The sequence below is a fragment of the Pleurodeles waltl genome, chromosome 10 (assembly GCF_031143425.1).
Source record: "Pleurodeles waltl isolate 20211129_DDA chromosome 10, aPleWal1.hap1.20221129, whole genome shotgun sequence".
NCBI lineage: Eukaryota > Metazoa > Chordata > Amphibia > Caudata > Salamandridae > Pleurodeles > Pleurodeles waltl.
Window position 1 is genome coordinate 476679308 of NC_090449.1, and position 26652 is coordinate 476705959.

At 43.0% G+C, this 26652-nt stretch overlaps 1 protein-coding gene across 2 annotated transcripts in view; it reads left to right on the plus strand.

The window, feature by feature from the left end:
* Nucleotides 1-26652, plus strand: part of NOS3 (nitric oxide synthase 3) — a 780913-nt gene that overhangs the window by 120235 nt on the left and 634026 nt on the right. For both annotated transcript variants that reach the window (XM_069210763.1, XM_069210764.1), the window contains exon 2: nt 25751-25853. In XM_069210763.1, coding sequence (XP_069066864.1) covers nt 25751-25853 — 103 coding nt within the window. The remainder of the gene's footprint in view (nt 1-25750; nt 25854-26652) is intronic.

The following is a 26652-nucleotide window of genomic DNA, read 5'->3' on the forward strand; positions in this document are numbered from 1 at the left end:
CTACAAGTGCATATTTATCCAGACGGCATATGAGAGCATTTCTGAGGTAACTTTCTGTAAACGGATAAAAGTATTGTGCATGGTCAACAGACCAAAATATTTGAATTGTCCTAATTAGCGCTATAGTGCCAGGGAGATTAATAGATTTGTTTAAAGTTGCCGGATAATGACACAGCACTGCACTTGAACCTAGTTGTATACTAGCAAAGTCATTAGCTATGGCTGTTATGATACACGTGTTATATATAAGTGCAAATGAATATAGTGTGCCAGAAAACACTTTTGATGGAAGCATATGAGATTGATGACACAGCTTTTCGGATGAATACCAATGCAGTCCAAGCGTCATGCCCTTTAAAATGTGACATACTTTGTGTTTGAAAAGGCAAAGATGGGTAAGAAATGTTTAAGCTGCTTAGTGGCGGCCTGGATTGGCGCTTGTGAGTGTACTGCATAAACACTTCACTGGAGCCTTGTAACAAGAGTAGATGTTGTGTCGCAGTAGTTGGCCTGTCAGCTGAATCCTTCTTTAAAGTGCTTGACACATATTAGATTGCAACTGACACAGAATATATTTGAACACTCTTTCGAAGGTACAGTGAGTGAATTTTGGGATTACGGGTGCATTTTCATCAAGACAGCGCACAACAGCCTTTTTTTTTAATTAAGTTTGCATAAAGGGATATAAGTACTGTGCATGATCATGTAAATAAAATATATGAATTGTAGTAATGTGTGCCCTAGGTCCAGAGAGTTTAATATGTTTGCTCCTAATTGCAGAGCGATGATGCGCCACCGAACTTGAACCTGGTTGAGCCTCAACAAAGTTGTTAACTGTGGTTGTTAGGCTGTACGTATTGCACCTAACCGCAGAGCGGCAGAATGCAGTTTTGTTGGAAGGTTATTGATGACACAGGTATTAAGATGAACCTGATCAACCTCATTGCTGTTCAATATATATATGTACTTTAAAATTCAATATATTTAGGAGGAACAGCAAGTGATTTTTGGTTGTACAGAAGCATTTTTATCTAGACGGCACTGGACAGCATTTTCCGCTGAACTCTCCAACTCAGCACATTTAATTACAACAATAACATTAATTTGCGTCAGTGGTCCAGGGAATTTGATACATTATCTCAGAAGAGGAGGATGATGAGGCAGCATGATGATGCTTTAAAGCGCTTTGCATAGATAACATTATAACAGCTTGAATAGTCTGTGGCATCTAAAGAAAGTCTCCTAGGCAAAGACAACAAATTATTGGATTTAAAGATGGCACATATTTTGTGTTTGAAAAGTCACACATCTTTTCAAGATGATAATGTTGCTTAATGGTGGCCTGGCCTACAACAGGTAACTGGACTGCTTGGGTGAAAACACTATGAGAGTCATGTTTCAGACTAGTCTATGCTTTGAACACGTATATACTTTATGTGCAGAAAATAAGCGCAGCTTCTAAACACGTGTTTCCATGGACTGCGGTATAGATCCCTGCCTACACTGCGGAAATAAATAATGTGTGTCGTTTATTGCCTTATTTAAGTGCACTCTGCAGCTAGTATCCATGTGAGTGGAACCTCTTTAGGAAAGTAAATATATTGTATTCACCGTAGTAGTGCTATGCACTGGATGATGCTTTAAAGCACTTTGCTTGGAGTACAGTGTAACAGAGGCAGAGTGTATATGAAAGCGCTTTAGGATGAACAGTGATTGAATTTCGGCACTCCCGGAGCACTTTTATCCAGATGGCGCTGAATAGCATTTGGTAAATCCCAAAAATAGTGTGAGGTGATGCTGCTTTAAAGCGCTTTGAATGTATTACATTGTAACGTTTTTAACAGACCATGCCATTTTCAGAAAGTCACATACAACAAAATGGCGATCAGAAACAAATGCTGATACGATTATAGCTCGGGAAAAAACAACACATGCAAATAGATGGACTGTTGAATAATCCCTGCCATTCAAAGAAAGTAATTTAGAACAATGTGAATTATTGGAAAAGTAAAAATGCATATATGAAAAAATGCAGATCCAAACATATCATCAGGTGAACACTGCTTTAAACTACGTTGTATGTATCACATTGGAACCCCTTGATTAATCCGTGCAATCTAAAGAAACTCACGTAAAATAAAATGCTGATAGGAAGGACGCTCACACGGACTGCTTTGCTAATCCGGGCCAGTGCAAGAAAGTAACTTATAAGAGTGTTAAATGTCTACATTTTAAAAATACTGATGTGCTTAAAATGCGCTTTTCATGCATTACAGTGTAACAGAGGCAGAGTCCATCTGAAGCCATTTTAGAGGGAAGAGTGACTGAATTTTATCTTTACAGAAGCATTTTTTCTGAGTGCAGAGACAGCGTTCTAGAAAATGACTTTGTGTCTGTAGTGTCGCACCAGTCAACAAACTGGTTGCCGGGCACTACCATTAAGGTAAAATGTGTAGGGGTAATGGCGGGCTCGCCATACCTGATTCCCACTCCGTTTCTGTAATTGTTTATTGCGCCTCAGGTCATGGGACCGATGTTATATTTAAAAAGGAATCCTGGGGGCGGGGTTATGATGTCCGTGCGAGCGCACCAGACGGAGCCGGACAGACCGTGCGGCTGACATCGGACCCTGCCCACGGGTTCGTATTTCAACAACCCTGTTCACGTTGTCAGATTCATTATTCAAAGCGTGAGTGGCGGAAACGCCCGACACTACATTTTGGCCACGAGGGTGTCGCGCACATTACATGCTGTTTCTCCCGTGGCGGCCACTCTCACCGCGGTGCTCGTGCCACGTGTGCGACGGCTGGTGCTGCCCACAACCAACGCTACATCCCGTGGCGGCCGCTCTCATAGCGGTGCTCGTGCCACGTGGACTGCAGTCCACAGCCCTCAGTTGTGCAGGGAGCGACGGTCGTTTTTTTGCTGACCAAGTCCTCTGAACCATGGATTTGGGGTCCCAGTCAACAACAGGCATTTGAGACAGTCAAGGATGCCCTATCGAGCGACACCATCCTACGATACTTCGACCCAAAGAAAGACACCAAAGTTGTTGTTGATGCAGGCCCGAAACGTCTAGGTGCCATACAATTCCAAAAGCAAGATGACGGTGACTGGGCTCCGGTAGGTTTCGCCAGTAGATCCCTCATGGAGACAGAAGAGAGATACTCCCAAATCGAAAAATAAGCTATTGCAGTACACTGGGGATGTAAACACTTCCACATCTACGTCTATGGCCGGCCTTTTTTGGTAACCTCTGACCACAAACCACTCATACCCCTGTTCAATGGCACCGCCTCCAAGCCCCCTCCAAGAATCGAAAAATGGATGCTTCAATTGCAAGACTACGGGGGCCAACTAGAATACCGTCCAGGAACCAACAACCCAGCAGATTACCTCTCCCGACATCCCCGAGCAGCCTCTCACCATGAAGTATGTGATGCAGAAGAAACTGAGGGGGAATCAGGTATGGCGAGCCCGCCATTACCCCTCCACATTTGACCGTAATGGTAGTGCCCGGCAATCAGTTTGTTCACTGGCGCGACACTACAGTGTCAAGAGATAACTATGGTGCATATGATCAGCATATGTAATTATATTAATTATATTAATGTGTGTTAGGAGTCCAGGGAGATTAATAAATTTGCTCAAAATTGCGGGACAATGATGCCGCACCATACATGAGGACGGTTTTACGTAAGCAAACTTGATAGCTTTAAAAAAGCAACGCATGAATCTACCTTAAAATGTTGCATATTTTTTGTTTGAAAATGCACAGATGTTGGTAAAATGATTCTGCTGTTTATTGGCGTCCCAACCTACAGTATGTGACTAGACCGCGTGTGTGACAATGCTGTGGGAGTCGTCTTTCTGGGTAGCCAATGCCTTAAACACACACACACACCTTGTGTGTGCAGAGAAGAAGCGTAGCTGCCAACCGCGTGCACTCACAGACCTCGTATAAATCCTTGCCTACTCTGGGAAATAAGTAATATGTGGAGTTTATTGCCTTAAAGTGCACCATGTAGCCAGTATCCATGTGACTGGAGCCTCTTCGCAACAGTAAATATATGGTGCTTGCAGTTGTAGTGATCTGAACTGGATAATGCTTTAAAGCGCTTTGCTTGTATTACACCAGTACAGAGGCAGAGTATATGGTAAATGGGTGGTATACGTCGGAGCTCGCTAAATAAAAACTGCGTTGCAAACAACTTGATCGTACATGGCACTCTGACTATAAATCTGAAGACCTCCCATGCTTTAGGTTGGCCCCAAATATCCTGTCCTAAATGGATGAGGGATGCAAAAAAAAAAGTTTATTTTACGTCCCAAGTGGAACAAGCAAAGCTTAACTCTAAAGTTTTTTTTTCACATTTCTAAATCTTTTCTGCAACCTAAAGCTTTATTGAGGGATATTCTCCCTTCTCAGGCTGTCAGTTTTTTTAAAGAAAAAATTTAAAAAATCAATAGGCCTTTGGCGCCAATTGTTCCAAACCATGTCTGTCACACGGAGATGTGTTGAATGCCCTGCTATCTCAATTTACCCTACCCAATTATCACCCTATCTCTCAAATACAATCACTGCAAGGTATCCTCTCATATAAATCAGGCTCCCCTTGAGATCCATGCCTGCTGGCTATGTTCCATAAGGCTATTGATACTGCGAACCCAGTGATAAACCAGATATTATCTCTGTCCCTTTCTTTAGCTTAAGGTCCAGGACCTTGGAATGTGGCAGAGGTTAAACCACTTTAAAAAAGCCTTTAGTAGACACCTTGATCTTGGCCAGTTTTAGACCCATCTCATTGCTCTCAGCACAAGATAAAATCCTAGAAAAAATGGTAAATAACCAACTGACTACTCACTTGGAAAACTCCAAAACACTACATTAACATAACATATGTATTTGTAAAGTACACATTCACCCAGAAGGGTAACTTGGCACTGAATAACAGATGTTTATTGTTACCCAACTCAATTGTACTCATTTTATTGACCGCAAAAGGATTAAAGGCTGAGTGGACTCACCAGGATTTTAACCCGTGAACACGAAGTCAAATACAGGCCCAACAGTGGGCACAATAGTCCACTGAGCCACCCGACCCAGCTTACTTTTCATTTCTGTCAATCTGGGTTCAGACCCAGGCACCCTACAGAGAGAGTCGGCTCTCATAGAAGTCTCAAAGACCTTTACAATGACTCTGGATTCTGGTAACAATGCTGTTCTGATCCTGTTTGATCTCTCAGCAGCGTTTGATACAGTTTCTAATTCTATACTGCTCCAACGTCTTCTGGACATTGGCATTTCTGACAAGGCCTGGGCTTGGTTTAGATCTTTTTGACTGAAGGAAACAATTTATATCCATTGGCTTGTTTGCTTCAAAAGAAAGATCACTTGGTGTCCCAAGGGGCTTATCACATAGCCCTTCAACATTTGCATTGTCTCTTTGATATCTTTGATCACACCTTTCGGAATTGCAACTACTTCCTATGCAGACAAAACTCAACGGATCCTGGCACTGGACAAGGGTTCTTTTGGGTCCGAACAGAATTTTTAAATCTGTTATGTAAAAATAATTTGTTAGATGGAAAAAAAAATCTAAAATGTACCACAGACAAGACAGAAATTCTATCGTTTGGGAAGTCAAATCTGTTTTCCCCTTGACATGGTGGCCAAACTTGGTGCCTCCTCCAACACTAGAAGTAGCTAAAAATGTGGGGGTTAAATTTGATAATGTATTCACTTTTCGACCAAAAGCACTATCAGTAACTGGTATGTGCTTCTCATTTATTAAACCTTCAAAAAGTTCTTTGGCTTTCTCCCCTTAGCCACCAGGAAAACTGTTGCTTTTGCCGTGATAACATCAAGGCTGGATTATTACAACAGTCTGTATGCAGAGGCCTCTAAACAACTGCTTCACAAACTCCAGCTGGTCCAACTTTCAGCTGCCCGACTGTAGTGACTATGGTCTGGACGTAAACATTAAGAAAACAAAACTTATGATATATAGTACCTCCAAGAAACGATCGCGCGTTAGTATAGAAATGAACTCGATTCCATTGGAGAAAGTAGAAAAGTTCGACTATTTGGGTTTCAGACTATCGACCACAGGCAAATGGAAGGCAGCCATTGATAAAGGGGCTCACATTATAAGCCAAAGAGGCGGGGCCCTTGTCCGTAGATCGAGAAAGGCTCCGAGTCCCCCCTTGAACATACTTGCGGAGATTTACAATGTCCAAATCAGAGCAGCGGCCCTTTATGGAGCGGAACTTTGGGAGTCCCACAAAAACCTGGATACTCTGCAAACCAAGGAAAATAATTTCCTTAGACAGATTTCCCGGTTAGGTATGGGCTCACCAATGACCCCTCTAAGGCTTGACCTAGGTTTAAACAGTATTAAAACCACAGCGGCCCTAAGGCCTCTCTCCTTTTGGATTCGTTTATGGAAATCTGTTGAACTCGAACCATATAGGCTGGCTATAAGAGAGCTCATAGCCGCCCCCCAGGCACTGGAGAAAATTCCATGGCTGAAGGAGATGAAATCTGCCTGGGTCAAAATAGGTTTTCCTTGCTACTGGAAATATCCAGATCAAATCCCCGATAATGCAAGGAAATTCGTCACAAAAAGATATTGGGAGAAAGTTAATGAAGACTCCTTGCACCAAAAGGGGGCGGGCAGGCTAACAATGGAATTTCTCCAACTCAAGCACAAGCCCTGGGCTGAGAACTTCTTGAACCTTCCCATGCCTCTGTACGCCCGTGCTTTATATCTCCAGCTAAGATATGGTACACTGCCTATTAATGGTTTTACGGCTCACTGGTCATCTAACATCGTTTCAAATGATAGATGTTTCTCTTGCCAAAATTGCAAAGAAACAATAGAGCATATACTATTTTTCTGCCCTTTGTATAAGAGTCCCAGAGGGAGGTGGATCATTCCCCTCTGCAAAAACATGTCATTACAGGATAGAGCAAACGCCACCAGAATCTGTACATATGACTCATCCTCCGTGGTAGCTATTACAGTTACCAAATATTTATCGGAGGCCTGGTACATCCGGCGTAGGTTTATTGTATCAAAGGGCATGTGAGCCATCCTGACATTAGTCCACAGAAGGAGTCTCAACTGTTATTTTCTAGTAGTATCAGTAGGAATTTTTAGCAGGAACTTGTTGCCCTCTATATGAACAATAGAGATTGTATAAGCTTATAGAGCCATTTTTTGAGCTGAAATCTGATAGGCTTCTTGTTAAAGTATCCTATATCTAAATGGGAACTCTATTTGTTTTTTGGATTGACGAGGGCCAGGTCTTACGGGAAAATAACTGCACACATTGGTATGTTAGACAAAATTTTATATCCTAGCTTTTATCTTTTTTCTCTTATAATTTTTAGCCATGTGTTATTTATTGTACTTTTTATCTATGATCAAAAACTTAGTCCTGTTTATTTTATTGTTATACTGTCCTGATTATTATTGTTTTTTATATTGCTATTATGTTTTTTTAACAAATATTATTTATCATGTATGATTGTTTTCTTTGTTACTCTAAATGGTCTAGATTTCTAGACCGAATGAACTCAAATAATAAAGCTGCCCGACTGGTGCTTAAACAAATAAAGCTCTGCCTCTAAAGAACTCAGTGCTCATTAACTCTCGATTAGATTATTGTAATTTCTTCTATCTGAACATGGATAGGAGAGATGTCAACAAGTTGCAGGTGATCCTGAATGCTGCTACCTGGCTCATTTTGAACATTCCCAGACAGGTATCGGTGAGGGAAGTTTTGCGGGCTCTTCACTGGCTTCCTGTCAGAAAGAGAATTTCTTTCAAACCCTATCTTAAAAGCACCAAACTGCTTAATGCCATGTTTCGTGGGGATGTATCAGCAAGACCTCTTAGATCTTCCTCTCGTAGACTGGATACTGTTCCTAGATTTTGCAAAGCCAGATGGTGAGGAAGGGCTTTCTCAGTGGGAGCATTCATATTGTGGAACACACTGCCGCCTGATATGGCAGATGCCGAAATCTTCTAAATCTTTAAAAACAACTGAAACCAAGCTTTTCACCTAGCAAGGCTTTGAATGAATGAGTGTTCCTCTGCTTCAGAGCAGATCTCTGCTAGCCCCTTGATACCCTTGGGCGTGGTGCACTCTATAAATGCTTATAACATAACATGACATAACATTGGCTACTGATTCATAAGAGTGTTTTAATTATGATTCTGTTTTTGATTTTTAGAGCTTTTCGCGCTACAGGTCGTAAATACCAAATTGAGAGGTTTTGCCATCATAGGACTCACAGGTCACTCAGTTCGTCCAATGCTAATTTATTTAAACCTTCATCATTTATGCTTAGATCTTGAGGAGGCAAATCATTCATGGTCTTGGGGATCAAAGCTAGGATCCAACTTCCAGGTCCGCATCACCTACTTGAGAACACAGCTTGTTCAAGAAGTCTTTGAAGTCCTGGCTATTTAAGATGTCAGATACTTTGGGGCATATTTATACTCTGTTTGCGCCGGAATTGCGTCGTTTTTTTTTACGCAATTCCGACGCACAACTAACTCCATATTTATACTTTGGCGTAAGACGCGTCTAGCGCCAAAGTCCATGGAGTTTGCGTCATTTTTTAGCGTGAACACCTACCTTGCGTTAATGATATGCAAGGTAGGCGTTCCCGTCTAAAAAATTGACTACGAGGCATGTGCGCCGTATTTACACTCCCAGGCAAAATTCACGCCCGGGAGTGGGCGGGTCAAAAAAAATGACGTCCAGCCGCTTTTGCGCCGTTTTTTAGCGCCTGGTCAGGGCAGGCGTTAAGGGACCTGTGGGCTCGGAAGGAGCCCAGAGGTGCCCTCCCATGCCCCCAGGGACCCCCCCTGTCACCCTTGCCCACCCCAGGAGGACGCCCAAGGCTGGAGGGACCCATCCCAGGGACATTAAGGTAAGTTCAGGTAAGTATTTATTTTTTTATTTTTTTGTGGCATAGGGGGGCCTGATTTGTGCCCCCCTACATGCCACTATGCCCAATGACCATGCCCAGGGGACATAAGTCCCCTGGGCATGGCTAATTGGGCAAGGGGGCATGACTCCTGTCTTTGCTAAGACAGGAGTCATTTCAATGGGGGTTGGGAGTCGAACAAAATGGCGCAAATCGGGTTGAGGCGAAAAATTTGCCTCAGCCTGACTTGCCCCATTTTTTGGTCCCAAGCTCCATATTCCCCTACGCCGACGCTGCCTGGTGTACGTCATTTTTTTTCACGCACACCACACAGCGCCAGCGGCTAATGCCGGCTAACGTCATTGAATACATACAGCGCCCGCATGTTGCTTCAGAATGGCGTTAGCCGGCGCTAATTTTTTTGACGCAAAACTGCGTTAGCGCAGTTTTGCGTCAAATAGTATAAATATGGCCCTTTGTGCCTCTCTTTATTATAGTGGGGTTTTTGGATGTATATTTTTTCCCTTTGTTATTTTTTCGGCTTTCTTACTTCTCCTGTTTGGACTGGTGTTTTGGGCTAGCACCAGGATGCTCCTGTTTGAGTGATTGAGCGCTTTATAAATATTATATTCATTCATTCATATGAAAGCACTTTAGCATGAAGAGCGAGTCAATTTGTGACACTATGGAGCATTTTTATCCAGACAGCATTGGGCAGCGTTTTTGAAAGACCTTTGTGAAAAGAGATACTTGTAGTGCACGAAGTCAGCATATTTAATAATAGGAATCATAATAATGTGTCAGAAGTACACGGAGATTACTAGATTTTCTCAGAACCTGAGGCTGATGATGCCACACTGGACTTCAACCTGGTTGTAGATCAGCAAACTCGTTATTAGCTTTATAAAAAGGCAACAGACGCAGCCTGCAAACAGATGAAGTCATATGGACTGATTTAGTAGTTGGAACAGGCCTGAAGCATGCACCTGGACTGCTAGTGTGTAGGAAAACATATAAGCCAAGGATCAAAGTTATAGACACGGAACAGCCTTGCAGGCAATTAAAGTAACTTTACATTTGGCATGATTTGTCACATATGTGTGAATTTTCTAGAATGTTGCTTGCACATCAAAGCACAACTGTTAAAAGTATGTGCTCTCACTTGTTAATAGTGTGTTAACGGCTGAATGGTCCCGTACTGTGAAAATATGTAAATGTAAGAAGCCACAGAGACTGAGTCTTGAAGGGCGTGCCTTTAGTTGTCACCTTAACTGCAAATATAAATCAAAAGATTTGTTTTTGCAAGTGCGATTATGTTTTTTCCTATGTGGCAATTGGGTTGTCATGCCTGCATGTCTATAATAGAAATTTAAGGGCTCATTTATAAGCCCCTTGCAGCACTGGAGCGTCACACTGTGCCCTGCTCCATATTTACAAGGTAGCATTAAGCCACTTTTCATGGCTTAGTGCAGCTTTGTAAATATTGGCTGCCCGACACAGTTTTCTGCGACAAAGGGGCATGCAATAGGTGTTGCTGTGGCCATTCCCACGCAATACTCATTGCTTTTTGACACTGCCCCAGATTTACAAGAAAACGTAAACCTGAGGCGGAGCCAGAAACTAATGCCTCCCCAGATGTTGCGAAAGAGTGGCGCAACAAGGAGAAATACTTTTATTTCTCCTGATTTATTCTCTTTCTATGTGTGCTGGATTCCGCAGCACACATAAAAGGAGCAAATCACCATTAATGATTGTTTTTGTGCAGGAAGGTCTCCCTTCCTGCACATAAACAATCACCTCCGCAACACAAGCATCCTTGCACCATTGCGCAAGGGTGGCTGCATTAGCGCTAGGCAGCTGATTTAGTGCCGGCGCAGGCGAAAACACAGGGATGCACCGTATTCTGCTAAATCAGGCGCATCCTTGCGTGTTGGAAATGACGCAGACAACGCGCTACGCTATTTCCTCGCAAATGAGGCCCTTATTTTCTTAATTACGTTTTTGACTAATATTTAAAGATCTAGTAGGAGTGTTAAGAAAAATCATGTTTTGAATATTCTTGTGGTTTTGAATGTACTCTGATGTAATAGCGACACAATTATTTGCAAAGCACTTATGGAAGTCAATTTGTTATTCTCTTAATAAAGTGAGCATGCCTAGGGCTTTAGTTTTATTAAAGTGCACCGTGCACCCTGCACTCCCTTGTCCGGACCATCGTTATTTAATAAAATATATATATATTGTGCATGCAGTAGTGGTGCTGTCATCAGGCTGCTGCTTTAAAGCCTTCCCACGGATGACATTGTAACCCCTTGAATAATCCGTGCAATCTAAAGAAACTCTCAGAGAGCAAAATGGCGATCAGAAAAAATGCTGCTGGGGATAGAGCTAGAAAAACAAGGCATGCAGTCAAACGGACTGCTCTTCTAATCCGAGCCAGTGCAAGAATGCGACTCAAAAAAAGTTAATGTACAATGCGAAGTGCTAAACATGCCCATCCGAAAGCAGTGCTAGCGGGCTGCTGCTTTAAATGCAGGCACGTGGACTGCTTTAATAATACGTGAAGTATCAAGAAAGTGAGGTCCAACGAAGTGCAATGGAGAAGCATTAAAATGTCGATGCGATGCAGATGTGAAAAAAGGCAGATCCGAAACACACAAAAAAGGGTTGCCAAAAAAGAGTTCTCAGAAGCACAACACCAGTACCGGAAGATGTGTAAAAATATAAAAAGCAAGTATCAGAAAAATGTAAAAATATTCAAACCGCTGATTCAATGCCGATGCAAATAAAGTGCCGATCCGAAATGAAAAAAAGTGTTTCCCCAAAAAAGTTTAGCCTCTTTACAAAAGTAAATACTTAGCTTTGGCCGTAGTAGTTCTGGGAACTGGATGGTACTTTTAAAGGAGGATTGCATTTTTAGGGAGGCAGAGTACATACCAAGGGGATTTGGCATGAACAGCGAGTGAATTTGCCTCACTGCAGCAGCATTTTTATCCAGGCAGAATTTTGTGCAAAGAGACAAATGTAGTGCAGATAATCAGAACATTTTGCTATTTATAAAGGCTTTTCACTGACTACATTGTAAGCCATTGAATAATCTGTGCCATCTAAAGAAACTGAAGTGGAACAAAATGGCGACCAGAAAAACATGCTGATACAAAGAAAGCTAGAAAAACAAATGCATATAGTCCCAAGGACTGCTTTACTAATCCATGCCAGTGCAAGGACGTAATGCAAAAGAATGTTAAGTGTATACATTATAAAAATGCAGATATACTACCTGGAAGGAGAGTTAACGCATGGACTGTTTAATAATACCGGCCATTTAAATCAAGTAATTTAGAACATTGCGAATAGTGGAAAAATGTATAACGCAGATATGAAAAAAAAACGCCGATCCTCAAATAATACTAGGTCGATGCTGCTTTAACCTCTTTGCATATTTTACTGCTCTACAAATCCATGCTACTACAAACTTGTAACTTAAAAGAATGTTAAATGTATGCATTTTAAAAATACTGATTTGCTAAATATGCCGATCCGAAAGCAGTGCTAGCGAGCTGCTGCTTTTAAAGCAGTCACATGGACTGTTTTAATAATCCGTGAAATTTAAAGAAAGTGAGAGTACAACAAAGTAAAATGGGGAATCATTAAAAATGGTGATCCGAAACAAAAAAAAAGTTCTCAGAAGCACTGTGCCAGTAGCAGAAGGACACAAATGAAGCAAAATGAATGTTTGTCCACGCATGGTGGCCAAATAACAGGTAAGTGATTGCAAGGCTCCAAGCCCTTTACTGTTTACAGTAGTTTCACTTCAAGATACAAAATCGATCTCTTTGATCTATTTCAAATATATTTTTTTCAACCTGAGTAATGCAATGGGTAATATTTCTTACTTCATTAAAGCTCATAAAGTCTACCAAAAATCAGAACTATTTGCTTTATCTCATGATTTCAACAAACCTATAGAAACATTCTTGATTTGTAGTCCAATCTTAATTGCTTTTGCTTTTTTGAAGCATATAATCCCATCTCCCCCAATGCCCCTTTAGTTAGAGACATTGGCAGAAGAAAAGTGACAATTCTCCCAGATCTTGTAAATACCTATGATCTATTTTTGTGTATTTTTGTATAGAAGGTAAACAATTTGAGTAGTGTGTAATTGTATCTTTGAAAGATCTTGCTCTATATTAAAGTAGTCCCTGCTGACCAATACAGATTTTTCTATAGATAGGATAGCTTGACTGTTTATGATTCATTCGAATTTTGTCCACTTCCACTCTTTCAGTAGTGTTAACATTTTTTATATTTCCTGAGAATGCTATTTGTGTCATGTATTCAACATTTGATGAGGTTGATTTCCCCATGTCCTTAGGCTCCAACTATATGTAACAGTATTGTCTCACAGGGCACAGAAACTTTTATTATTGAGTGAATTAATGTAACAAAGAAGGTCAGACCATGAGGCCTCCTTGGGCGCGGATCCCCTGTATTTTATTTTGCACACATGTAAAAAGTGTCATGAATTTGCTAGTTTGATACATTTAAGTCTGGCCTCAGTAATAGATTTGTTTTCACCGAGAGGCAGAGACCTGCTCTTCAGGAGTCCTCCATCCTGCAGGCTGTTTTTTCTCTGTGCCTATCTTGCATAATGATTGGGCCAATAACCTCTGCTGCTTGTTCGGCATCTTCTATGCAGAATGTGCAACATCTTTTTAGACTGTGGAGTCTTGCACTGCAAGTGTGTATAGCAAAGTGGTATGTCGAATCTTCTTTTTCTAACATACAATCTGATGATTAGTCTGTCTGGAAAAATAAACTGACGCTAGGGAAAATGTTTTGCAGTCAAGCACAGTAAAATACTTTTGTGGATAGCTTGTCTTGTTGATTTTGTTGCTTCTGTTGCACGATGCAAGTTGAAAGTTGCAAACCTTTACGAGCAGACAAACAAAATAAGTGCAAATGTTAACATCATAATCACCAAATGTATATGTTTTGTGTCGACATCCACTTTCAGCCAGCAAGTGGAAATGTGACAGAAAGTACATGGAACACCGGGATCTGTCTGAGGTGGCTTTGCAACGTTCTCCAACTAGAAAAGCATGTTCTGTAGAGCAGCTAAAGCAGGCATGAATTATTCATTGCTTTTATGCCGCTGTACTTCACCCAACAAAGTAAAACGGACTATTGTGATGCAGTCAGCACGGCAAAAGGAAATTGCCTACTCATATATCAAGCAAACGGTCCCTTTGTCCACAGTGTCGCCTGCCGCATTATGCATTACTCACAAAACACAATTTGTAGCCAAAGCGCGTACGTGTATGCCCGGTGGGAAAATAAGGAATTAGAAAAAATGTTACCTCTAAAGAATAAATAATAAAGTACCTCAGTTGCACGTGACTATGATGCCACTTACAGAGGGTGTGTTCACAAACGTGGACACAAATCAATGTCCTTTTAAGCATATCTTCGTCAAATAACTACATTCCCTAAAAAATCGCTCAAAAGGAATGCAGACTTAGAAATTGCTCTTCCTCATCTTTCAAATGTTGTCGAGTACCTCCCTTACCAGTTGTGAGTTGCTTATCTGTTCCTTACCACTCGGGTAGTTTTAATTTTGCATTTGTATTGAAAAAATGTGAAAAATACCAGATTACTAAGAAAAAACAAGCATTGGCAAGCCACCTGTCCCTGCCTTGACTGACCAAAACGTTTCCGGAGCAGTGTTTAACAGTTTATCACAATATAAACAAAAATCATAAGTGTGGCCTTTAGTAAGCATACACTGCAGTACTGAAAGAATATGGAACACAAAAAGAAATTATACAGCATATAGCATAGTATTTTATTTACAGTACTTAGAAATGGCAACTGTACAGTATAACCCTATATTAAACAACGACTCATTATTATTACGCTGTGTCTGATTTATATTTATATTACAACATTATTAGTACTAAAGATTAGTCCAGCTACGCCCAATTCCTACCAGAGAAGCACACATACTTTCTGCACAATCACAAAAATACATCCTACCCCCACTGATTAGAAAAGGCCTCTCCAACAAGTAGCTCATGACCTACTGAGAGCTCCCCAGCTACCTGTAAGTAGTTCACCTGTGTGCAGACCAGTCTTCTAAAATAGAAAGTTTTAGTTGTTGAATTGATGCATGCTTATCAAAATTGAAAAAGCATGTATTCAAAACTAAAGTGTGTGTGTTTTCAAAACTATTCTATCTAGTCGATATTTGGAGAACAACAATTAAAGATACAAAATATATTTAAAGTTGATGTTGGGTAATAAATAATTGGGAGTTGTATAACTCATTACTTCCTTGGTGCTAGGGGCATTGCTGCTTTGGCAACCCTACCTGATGCTGTGAGGTGATCACCATCGGTAATCTAGCATGTGGTGACAGCTAATGTAATCTTATGCGGTCACTTTTACAACACTAATACTATTAGTAGCTCAAGATGAATTTCATTGAACATAAGTTGCCCTTATTACAGAAAAGGTTGCAGACTCCTGGTTTAGAATATATACAAGTAAGAGTTAAGTCTATAGTCAAAGCACTTAGGTGGGAAAAGTAACGATTAAAATTTGCTAAAAACAAAATAAAAGAAAAATATTAACCCACTTATCAATGGAACACTTCCATTTTTTTAATTTGTTTTAAAAACAAGCCTCTGCATACAATTAGACATGGCTTCGCCTCAACATAATAGTTTCCTTAATAATTCCAGAAATGTCACACAAGGATAAGCAAAAATGATCCACTGCAGTTGAAGCATTCACCCACTGCTGCTATCCAATCATATCCCAGACTTCTGTGCGCAGGAAAATGCCATCACACGCCATAAATTACAGTGTAAGTACTGAATGCCTTTTCTGTGGGCTCAAAGACAAGACTGAACACCAAAACTAGCCAGGATTAAAGATGGGTGACCCATTCCCATACTTTATGGATGCTTTCCTGTGAGCTGATCCACTATTTCATTAATCCGCCAACAAATTATTAGCTAAGGGAAACTGACTCAAAGCCTCTTTGTGTAAATAATGTTGCTCGTTGCTCCCCTGATAAAAAACACTCAGGGGTTCCCCTAGGCACACCACCCATTACTCCCTGTGCCCATCACCGTGCCTCCTCTGTGGCGCAATAGCAAGTGCTCTGCTGAAGCATATTACCAAGGGCTCTCCCGAGGCATCAAACCCTTGTTTTCGGATGAGGCACAATACCCTGCATTCCTTTGAAGCATAACTGTGCACTTCTTTGGAGCACATTATCTTTCCTTCCCCTGGGCAGATCACATTGCTGAGACAGAACACTATGTGGTCTGCATATTTTTGAGAAATCCTATGAGACCCATCACCCCCTGCTCCTTGAGGCACATCACTTTGTGCTTGCCACAGTCACATCCCTCTTTAAGTTGCTGCTCTTTATTACCCTGTGCCCCTACTTCACTTTGCCACATGCTTCCCATGTGAACATCGCTTGGAGCTCCTCCTGCACATCACTGTTGGCTCTCCTGAAGCACTCTATGTTGCTTCTGCACAGATCTATGTCTGGGTGGATTTTTTTCTTCTAAGGTGCTGGCTGTGCATGTTAGCCTGTGACCACGGATGTCTGTTGTCATGGTTAGCATAGGCATTTGTATATCCAGTGGTTTGTATGCATTGATGCCAATATGTCTGTTAGGCAGTGTATATGTGCCTGTGGTTGTCTGCTTCAATGTGTTTGTGTATGTGTCTATGTGTGTTGGTCTGTATGCATGCATGTGTGCGCTTTGTGTGCCTGTATGCTGAGTGATTGTACTTTGAAAAAGTCAAGCCTACTGTCTCTTCAAAAGGGCCACCCAGGGTAAAGAAAACGGCAGTTCTCTTAACTAGGTCTGGGTGAAATTTCCATTAGCTGGTGTAATCTCACGTCAATTCAAGAATTTCATGTATGCATCTTATGCGATATTCCCCAAATTATGCCATTAAACCAAGTAGCGTGAGAGAACAGGAACAATGGCAACATCCAGAACATGAGCAGCTGTTGTTCGCAGCACTTGTATTTTTTTACACTATTAATTTTGTGTAATACATATCCTCATATCCATAATGCACACGAGGATGCATTTTGCACTAAAATATAGCGCTAAATGCTGACTTTACATTTTACATAATGTCACATAATTGTTTGCAGAATTTTTTGTAACTAAGTGAAAGCAAATTATGCAAATTTCACCCCATACTCTTTACCCGCTCCTACATTGCTACCAACCACAAACAATAGTCATTTCAGATTGTCTAAATGTTGGTTGATTTCAGCTTGAAGTTTGAAATACTGTGTAATCATTCACTGGACAGCCTTTTTAGATCGGCACAGCGGTCTCCAGACATTATGGCCCTCATTACGACCCTGGCGGTTTGTAACCGCCAGGGCCGCTGGACGCGGAGGCACCGCCGACAGGCCGGCGGTGCCCCGCGGGGCATTCTGACCGCGGCGGCTTAGCCGCGGTCAGAGAAGGGAAACCGGCGGTCTCACGCCGGTTTCCCGCTGCCCCCAAGGAATCCTCCAAGCCGGCGCAGCTTGCTGCGCCGGCTTGGGGATTCCGACTCCCCCTCCCACCATCCAGTTCCTGGCGGTTCTCCCGCCGGGAACCGGATGGCGGGAGGGGGAGTCGCGGGGCCCCCATAAGAGGGCCCCAAAATGTATTTCACTGTCTGCCTTGCAGACAGTGAAATACGCGACGGGTGCAACAGCACCCGTCGCACCTTCCCACTCCGCCGGCTCTATTACGAGCCGGCATCCTCGTGGGAAGGGAGTTTTTCCCTGGGCTGGCGGGCGGTCTTTTGGAGACCGCCCGCCAGCCCAGGGAAAAACTCATAATACCCTCCGCGGTCTTCTGACCGCGGAGCGGTATTACGGAGGGCGGAATTCTGGCGGGCGGCCTCCGCCGCCCGCCGGAGTCATAATGAGGGCCTATGTGATCAACCTAAAAAAGGGATTTAATAAGCATTATCAGGAGAGGGACTTTGGCTCCGCCCATATGTTGGTAGACAGGAGTACATGTTTTCATTGAAAGGAAGTTGTGTCCGTCTACAAAAAAAGTGTATGTCCTCCACGCAGCTGTGATCATTAATTAGATATTTTACGATGTTTGTTTTTCTCTGGCTGCAACATAGATGGGAGGAGGGCAGTCATTAACTTTAGTATTGTGTTTGAGAGCCCAGGACCACGCTTCTTTGCATGTCACCTGACCTTATCTGATGAACGAAAAATAGTTTTCTGAGTCTTACTGAGATAGGGCCTAATGCTCCAATCACATGCTGATGAACTTAAATACAGGATTTGGTTGGCCCAAATTAGCTGCTTCCACTAAAAAGACTGCCTCTACTGCACTTTTTAGCTTATGCCAAAGTTTATACTCAATACAGCAGGACTGAGTTGGTTATTGAGACGAGCCACTGATCATGGATATGGGCCAGATCTGTTTATTATGAAACGTTATGATAAAGCCACTGGGCCTGGCGTACTTATTCTAAAAAGCATATGTTAAAGTCAATAGACATAATTGTGTGGATTATTATTTCTCTACATTAAAACTACAAGTATTTTGTTAGATCGCATCTCACAGATTAGCATAGAAGGCAATAGTTTTCATGTTGGTCACCCAAGTGTGGCTAACAGTTTATATAGAAGGTTTGCTCTTAGAATTGTTGTTTGCCATCCTTGGAGAGATAGTTCCTATGTATTATGAAAAGTTAATATAAAGCCATTAGGCCTGGCTTATTTATTGGGAAAAGCATATGGTAAAGTCAATAGGCCTCTAAAAGTTTATCGTTGTTATATTATGCTACAGGCCATAAAAAGTTATTTTGTTACATGTAAATTAACGGATTACCATAGTAGGCAAGCGATTTGGTGTTGGTCACCCACTCTGACAAACTTGGGAGTTGAATTTTACTGTGATGATTCTTGTTAGGCCCCATTAAGAGAGCTTATATATTGTTTTGTCATCTGTAATTGTGTACATATTTGTGATTTTAAAAATATATTCACAATGATTGCAGTAATGTACATTTCAGAAGGCCCTTATTCCATATAGTGTTAAGCCATTGGAAAACTAAAAACAATTATCACTTCTATAGGAAAGTTATGTCAGATTCCTTAGGTGCGATCTGTTTACAATGAAAAGTTATGACAAAGCAAATAGACATTGCTTATTTAGAAAAATATGTGTTAAAAGACAATGGGGGCCATTATGAGTTCGGCTGACGGTTTTCACTGTCCGCCAAACTTCTGAAAGGGAGGCTGCGGCGCACAGGCTACCTCCCTGTTGGCCCCATTGCGAGTTTCCCGCTAGGATGGTGGGCAGAAACTGAGGTTTCCGCCCACAAGCCTAGCGGGAAACAGGCTACAGCAATGCCTCTGGCTCGTAATTGAGCCGTGGCAATGCTGGAGCCCGCAGGGTGCACCAGTACCCTTTCAATGCAGACAGTGAAAATTGCAATGATGCTGGCCAGGGCCAGCCTGGCGCAGAACAAGATCCTCATCTCCAGGGCAGTGTGCTGCTTGCAGCACTGCCCTGGGCGAATAAGATCTCCGCCACCTCCAGACCACCGGGATCCAAGATCCTGGCAGAGCTGGCAGTTCCCTTGTGGTCTGACCGCCAGGGTTTTATTGTGGCAGTCGGACTGCCGCATTGGCAGCAGTCCAGACTGCCACCACAAGTGTCATAAGACCGCAACACACATAATGAGGGTCAATATGTCTTTAAGGGTGAATCCGTATTACACAGTGCTGGAGCCTATGGGCAGGTATTTTATTACATACAATCTCAAAGGTTACTGTTGTAGACAGGTGTTTTGGTGTTGGAGTTTCAAATTTATAAAGCAATAGGGAAACACGATTTGCACAATGGCAATCCTCATTAGGCTCTATCAGCGGGGCTGCATTTTGCACACATTTGTAATTTTACTATAGTATACCTGATGGTTGCCTTATGAGGCTCACAGTAGGTCTGAGTTTGCTATGTGACAAGCCAATGATAAAGGGTATAGACGTGATTGTATATAATGACACATTGCAATAAAGGTAGTAGGCCTGAGATTTTGAGTGAAAAACATATGTTAAAGTCAATAGGCATTTAAGGGTAGCTTGCTATTACTCTATATTAAAGCCTACGGTTAGTGAGTGTGTTGCTTGAAATATCACAGGTTACCTTTTCAGGGAATAAGTTTGGTGTTACTCCCTCTGACAAATTCTAGAGAGTGAAAATTTGCATTGTAATAAGCATTGCCAGAATTTCTTCTTAACTATCAGTCAGGATTTTGTAATAAAAAATAATTAAATAATACATCCATCCATATATAAGTACATCCATATAGATAGATGGCCTTTGGGTCAGCTCTGTTCTGAAAATGGTCTGTCTGAGTGTCATTTACACTCTGTTCCATCCATAACAGCAAACTACATGTGGTAATGGTTCAGTCAGTATGCATTAGACATTGTCTCTCTTGCCCTATGAATGATAGACTTTTCTGATCACATGTGTACATCCACCTGAAAAGAAGTGCATTGCAGTGTCACGGCTGGTTGACTAGTCCTTCTAAGAGGACATTAGAGCTGTCCAGGCAGTGCTAATGGGTCGCTTGCTTGCTGTTCATTTCATCTGGCCACTGCCTGTAAACAAGGAGACCATTATGGGATGCTGCTCTCCATTGTGTATTATTGTTTTATCATTTAATGATGGCTAGCACTTTGTGTGGCAGCCATGCTTGCACTATAACACAAAAATAGACTGTATACAATACCTTTACAAGATGGGCAACTGCTGCTATGTTTACATTTGTTATAGCAAGTATGTGCCTGCCTTTCTATTTGTATTCGTTTAAGGTTTTTGCACAGGCTGTTGAGTTGGTATGTGTTTTACTGTGGTTGTATCACAAGGTGAATGCAAGAATGAGTCAGTGGGCTGATGGATGAATGGAATGAATGCAGGAGTGCAAAGAGGAGTGTCAGAGTGCATTTATGATTATTATTCAGTGCCTAAATCCATCAATGAACCAAAAGGCATCTTCATTCATAACCCAGACTTATTGGCATTGCCAGTGCTTGTTAACTGTTTGTTGACAATTTGATTCTGTATAATAAAGTATCACTGCTTAGCAGTGTAACACCAATCTGTTACCCATAGAGGACCCAAAGGCTGCATGCTATCCAGATATTTGCTGCACCAAGTGGCATCCACCATTTAGGGTTCAGTTTCCACTATTATTTCTTTTGTTGATTTTTTGTGCTGTTAGTGCACACTTCATTTTGTATGTTTTAATTAAAACTGAGCTGCTGTGGGACAGCACAGCTAGCCAAGAGCTAATACCCTCACATAATGTTTCACCTCTGGAATGGCACTATTACAGACCAGAGTTTCTGCTGGCAGATTGTGGATCCAGTTAGTTAGCAATCAAGGTCTGAAAACTGTTGATCAGTGCTAGAAATGGAAAATGTCTTCTCCAGGAATCCATTAATGGCCGGATGGCAGCTTAAGGGAAGTGGTATCATGAGGAGTGGCGCCATCAGAAGAGGAGTATATGACAGTCAGTCTATGCATTATTTGTTGCAAACTCTGCTATTTTAAAACAGGCAACAAGGGCAAATAACAGTAAAACTGTTATGGCTACTTGATTGTACGCAAGCACACTGTATTTTAAACATCTTAGAAGCAGCAGTGGCTGACATAGATATCTAGGGGAGGGACAGTGGAGAGGACAGGGGCAGGAGAGGACTGGGGGAATGAATTAAATGGAGAAAAAAAAAACTTACCACTCATCGCCACCGCTGTCCTCTCCTGCCGCCTCACTCATACTCCTTTCCTGATCTGGTGTCCCAGCATTTGCTGGGAAATCAGAAGAGAATCCCCATCAATCCTGGAGATGCTTACATGCTAAACATAGCATGTAAGCAGCGTCAGGATTTGTCTGAGCAGCAGTGACTGGCACTCAGACACAACCCTGGGGCCTGTGCAGTTTCAGCAGCCCGGCTATGTACAAACCTAAGTGAGCATGTGTATTTGGACAGCCGCCTTAGGCCATCCAAACACACATGCACACTTAGTGCACACAATTCCTCATCCCCACTCCCACCTGTAGGAAAGTACCATTGTGCCTGGCATGTTACCCACATTTTCACTGTATGAATGTTTGTTTTTGCCCATGTGTCAGTGGGATCCTGCCAGGCAGGACCCCAGTGCTCATAATGTATGCCCTGTATGTGTTCCCTGTGTGGTGCCTAACTGTATCACTGAGGCTCTGCTAACCAGAACCTCAGTGTTTATGCTCTCTCTGCTTTTCACAACTGTCACTGCAGGCTAGTGACTATCTTCACCAATTCTCATTGGCACACTGGAACACCCTTATAATTCCCTTGTATATGGTACCTAGGTACCCAGGGTATTGGGGTTCCAGGAGATCCCTATGGGCTGCAGAATTTCTTTTGCCATCCATAGGGAGCTCAGACAATTCTTACACAGGACTGCCACTGCAGCCTGAGTGAAATAACGTCCATGTTATTTCACATCCATTTTTCACTGCACATAAGTAACTTATAAGTCACCTATATGTCTAACCCTCACTTGGTGAAGGTTAGGTGCCAAGCTACTTAGATTGTGGGCACCCTGGCACTAGCCAAGGTGCCCCCACATTGTCCTGGGCAAATTCCCCGGACTTTGTGAGTGCGGGGACACCATTATATACGTGCACTACATATAGGTCACTACCTATATGTAGCGTCACAATGGTAACTCGGAACATGGCCATGAAACATGTCAAGGATCATGGGGTTGTCACCCCAATACCATTCTGGTATTGGGGGGACAATTCCCTGCATCCCCGGGTCTCTCGCACAGAACCCGGGTACTGTCAAACTCACTTTCCGGGGTCTCCAATGCAGCTGCTGCTGCTGTAAACCCCTCAGACAGGATTCTGCCCCCCTGGGGCCTGGGCAGCCCAGTCCCAGGAAGGCAGAACAAAGGATTTCCTCTGAGAGAGGGTGTTACACCCTCTCCCTTTGGAAATAGGTGTGAAGGGCTGGGGAGGAGTAGTGTCCCCCAGCCTCTGAAAATGCTTTGATGGGCACAGATGGTGCCCATCTCTGCATAAGCCAGTCTACACCAGTTCAGGGATTCCCCAGCCCTGCTCTGGTGCTTAACTGGACAGAGGAAAGAGGAGTTACCACTCCCCTGACCTGCACCTCCCAGGGGAGGTGCCCAGAGCTCCTCCAGTGTGTCCCAGACCTCTGCCATCTTGGATTCAGATTTGTTGGAGCACAATGGACTGCTCTGAGTGGCCAGTGCCAGCAGCTGATGTCAGAGACCCCTCCTGATAGGTGCATACCTCTTTCAGTAGCCAAGCCTCCTTTCTCAAAGCCAAATCTCCTTTTCTGGCTATTTAGGGTCTCTCCTCTGGGCTATTCCTAAGATAATGAATGCAAGAGCTCACCAGAGTTCCTCTGCACTTCACTCTTTGACTTCTGCCAAGGATCGACCGCTGACTGCTCCAGGACACCTGCAAAACCACAACAAAGTAGCAAGACGACTACCAGCAACATTGTAGCGCCTAATCCTGCCGGCTTTCTCGACTGTTTCCTGGTGGTGCATGCTCCGAGGGCTGCCTGCCTTCACCCTGCACTGGGAGCCAAGAAGAAATCTCCTGTGGGTCGATGGAATCTTCCTCCTGCCAATGCAGGCACCAAACTTCTGCATCACCGGTCCTCTGGGTCCCCTCTCATCCTGATGAGCGTGGTCCCTGGAACACAGTAGCTGGATCCAAGCGTCTCCCACAGTCCAGTGGCCCTTCTGTTCAAATTTGGTGGAGGTAAGTCCTTGCCTCCCCACGCTAGACAGTAATCCTGTGTACTGCGTGATCTGCAGCTGCTCCGGCTTCCGTGCACTTTTCCAAGGATTCCTTTGTGCACAGCTTAGCCTCGGTCCCCAGCACTCCGTCCTGCATTGCCCAACTCGCTGAGTTGGACTCCGACGTTGTGGGATCCTCCTTTGTGACTCTGAGTTGACCGATGTCCTCAGATCTTCTAAGTGCCTGTTCCGGTACTTCTGCAGGTGTTGCCTGCTTCTGTGGGGGCTCCCTGAGTTGCTGAGCACCCCCGTCTCTTGCTCCAAGGGACGACATCCTGGTCCTTCCTGGGCCCCAGCAGCACCCAAAATCCTCAACCGCAACTTTTGAAGCTAGCAAGGCTTGTTTGCGGTATTTCTGCCTGGAGACACTTCTGCAACCTCCAGCATCCTGTGGGACATCTTCCATCCAAAGGAGAAGTTCCTAGCCCTTTTCGTTGTTGCAGAATCTTTGGCTTCTTCCACCCGGAGGCAGCCCTTTTGCACCTTTATCCGGGGTTTGGTGGGCTCCTGCCCCCCCCCGGACACTTGCGTGACTCTTGGACTTGGTCCCCTTCTTGTACAGGTCCTCAGGTCCAGGAATCCATCTTCAGTGCTTTGGTAGCAGTTGTGGTTCTTGCAGAATCCACTATCACGACTATACTGTCTTTCTGGGGTAGTAGGGTAACTTTACTCCTACTTTTCAGGGTCTTGGGGTGGGGTATTTTGGACACCCTTACTGTTTTCTTACAGTCCCCGCGCTCCTCTACAACTTCCCATGGGCTTGGGGTCCATTCTTGATTCGCATTCCACTTTTGGAGTATATCGTCTGTGTTGCCCCTAGGCCTCTGTCTACCTATTGCATCCTATTGTGATTCTACATTGTTTGCACTACTTTTCTTACTGTTACTTACCTGTTTTGGGTTTGTGTACATATAATTTGTGTATATTACTTACCTCCTAAGTGAGGGTATCCTCTGAGATACTTTTGGCATATTGTCACTAAAATAAAGTACCTTTATTTTTAGTAACTCTGAGTATTGTGTTTTCTTATGATATTGTGCTATATGATATAAGTGGTATAGTAGGAGCTTTGCATGTCTCCTAGTACAGCCTAAGCTGCTTTGCCATAGCTACCTCTAACAGCCTAAGCTGCTAGAAACACCTCTATTCTACTAATAAGGGATAACTGGACCTGGCAGAAGGTGTAGGTACCACAAGGTACCCACTATAAGCCAGGCCAGCCTCCTACACCACCTCCCATGGTCCAGCCCTGCCCCTCCCTACACCTGCTGAAAATAAAATGATATTCAAATATTGTTTTATTTTTCTGCTGCTGGCTCTTAGCCAGTGGGGCGACGCTCCTCCGCCTTTTGTGAAGGAGCCACGGCTGCTTGGAGGTAAATGCACCTGCTGAGATCTAAATTAATCCAGCGAGTGAATCCAGTAACAATACAGTAGGAGAGGCCACAGCGTCAGTATCTTGTGAAATAGATATCAGCCTCAGCCTACAGCACCCAGTCGAGGCCCTGCCAGCCTGGACTCGGTTGCCAAGAATACCCACCATATGCCCCACATCTACACAGGAAGGAAAAAGAACAAATACAGTGTCAAAAGCAGACACCATTCTCTGCTAGAAGAAGTTGGGTGAGTAGCCATTTTATAGGGTATATGTGAGGGGAAAGGAAAGGAAAGGAAAAGGAAATCTTTTCATTTAAATGGTAATGGTGAGGTCTGACAGGTGGTACTGATAGGGATGCTTTTCATTATTAAGTACTGTGATGAGTATGAGAGCATACAGGTAAAAAAACAGTTGAGATCACCGTAATAGAGGACCAGTACGGAGATCCAGAAGAAGTGATCATTTAAGAGAGTCAATGTGGTTGAAAATTCGCAATGCTCATAATTACCCCTCGGATTTCTCCTTATGCAGGTCCGCCGTGGATTGTCCCATCCAAGTGCAGAAATTCCCGCGGATCAAGAACTGGGAAGAAAGAACCATTAATTATGACAAGCTAAATGTGCAGGCTGAACGGGTAAGTAGGACTGTTGCAGAACTTTCTGGTTAAATCACCAATTTAGTATGTGTCTTATTCATGATTCAAAGTTGTTTGGATACACAGCTTAGTTCTCTCCTGTTCGGGGATAGTTTGGTGACTGCTGCATCAAAGATTTTTTAAAGACTAAAATCTTCTACAAGCAAAGACAGTAAACTAACTGGTTGGTAATATGTTTTAGTAAGGAGGTGAAAGGTCCATTGTGGAAGGGTCACACAGCCCTTGGGTTTATTAGCATGGACTCATGGCATCAGGCATGACCTTGAGGGGTCTAATAAGGCAGCCTGCAGATCTATTCCATCTCAGATGGAGAGCCAGCTTGCTGTATTGGCTGTGCTTGTGATGTTCTCTCGCTTCTGCCAGATCTTCTTCAGCATCTAACAGTTAGGGGCATTTTTTGTGATGTGCAATGTTGCAGAATTACACACTTTCTGACAGTGTGTCAAAAATGATGGACTGTCATGCTGCCAGAAGTGATTGCCAAAGCTTAGATTAATTCAAGCATGCCTTTTTCTTATGTTCCTGCATGATAGAGAAGACATTATCTGTGACAGATATACCCAGATGTAGGACCAATGCTCACTGTTCTACAGGAGTCACTCCATACATCAATCACAAGGTTTACCCAGACCAGAACCTTTCTGGGGTTACTTGTCTTCCCATCTTGTGGGGACCTGGCATGGAAGTGTGAGCTGGAGTATTCCTATTGGAGCAGGACCAGACTGTTTTCAATATTCTTGATCTCTACAGAGAATATCATAGTGGGTAAAAACAATGG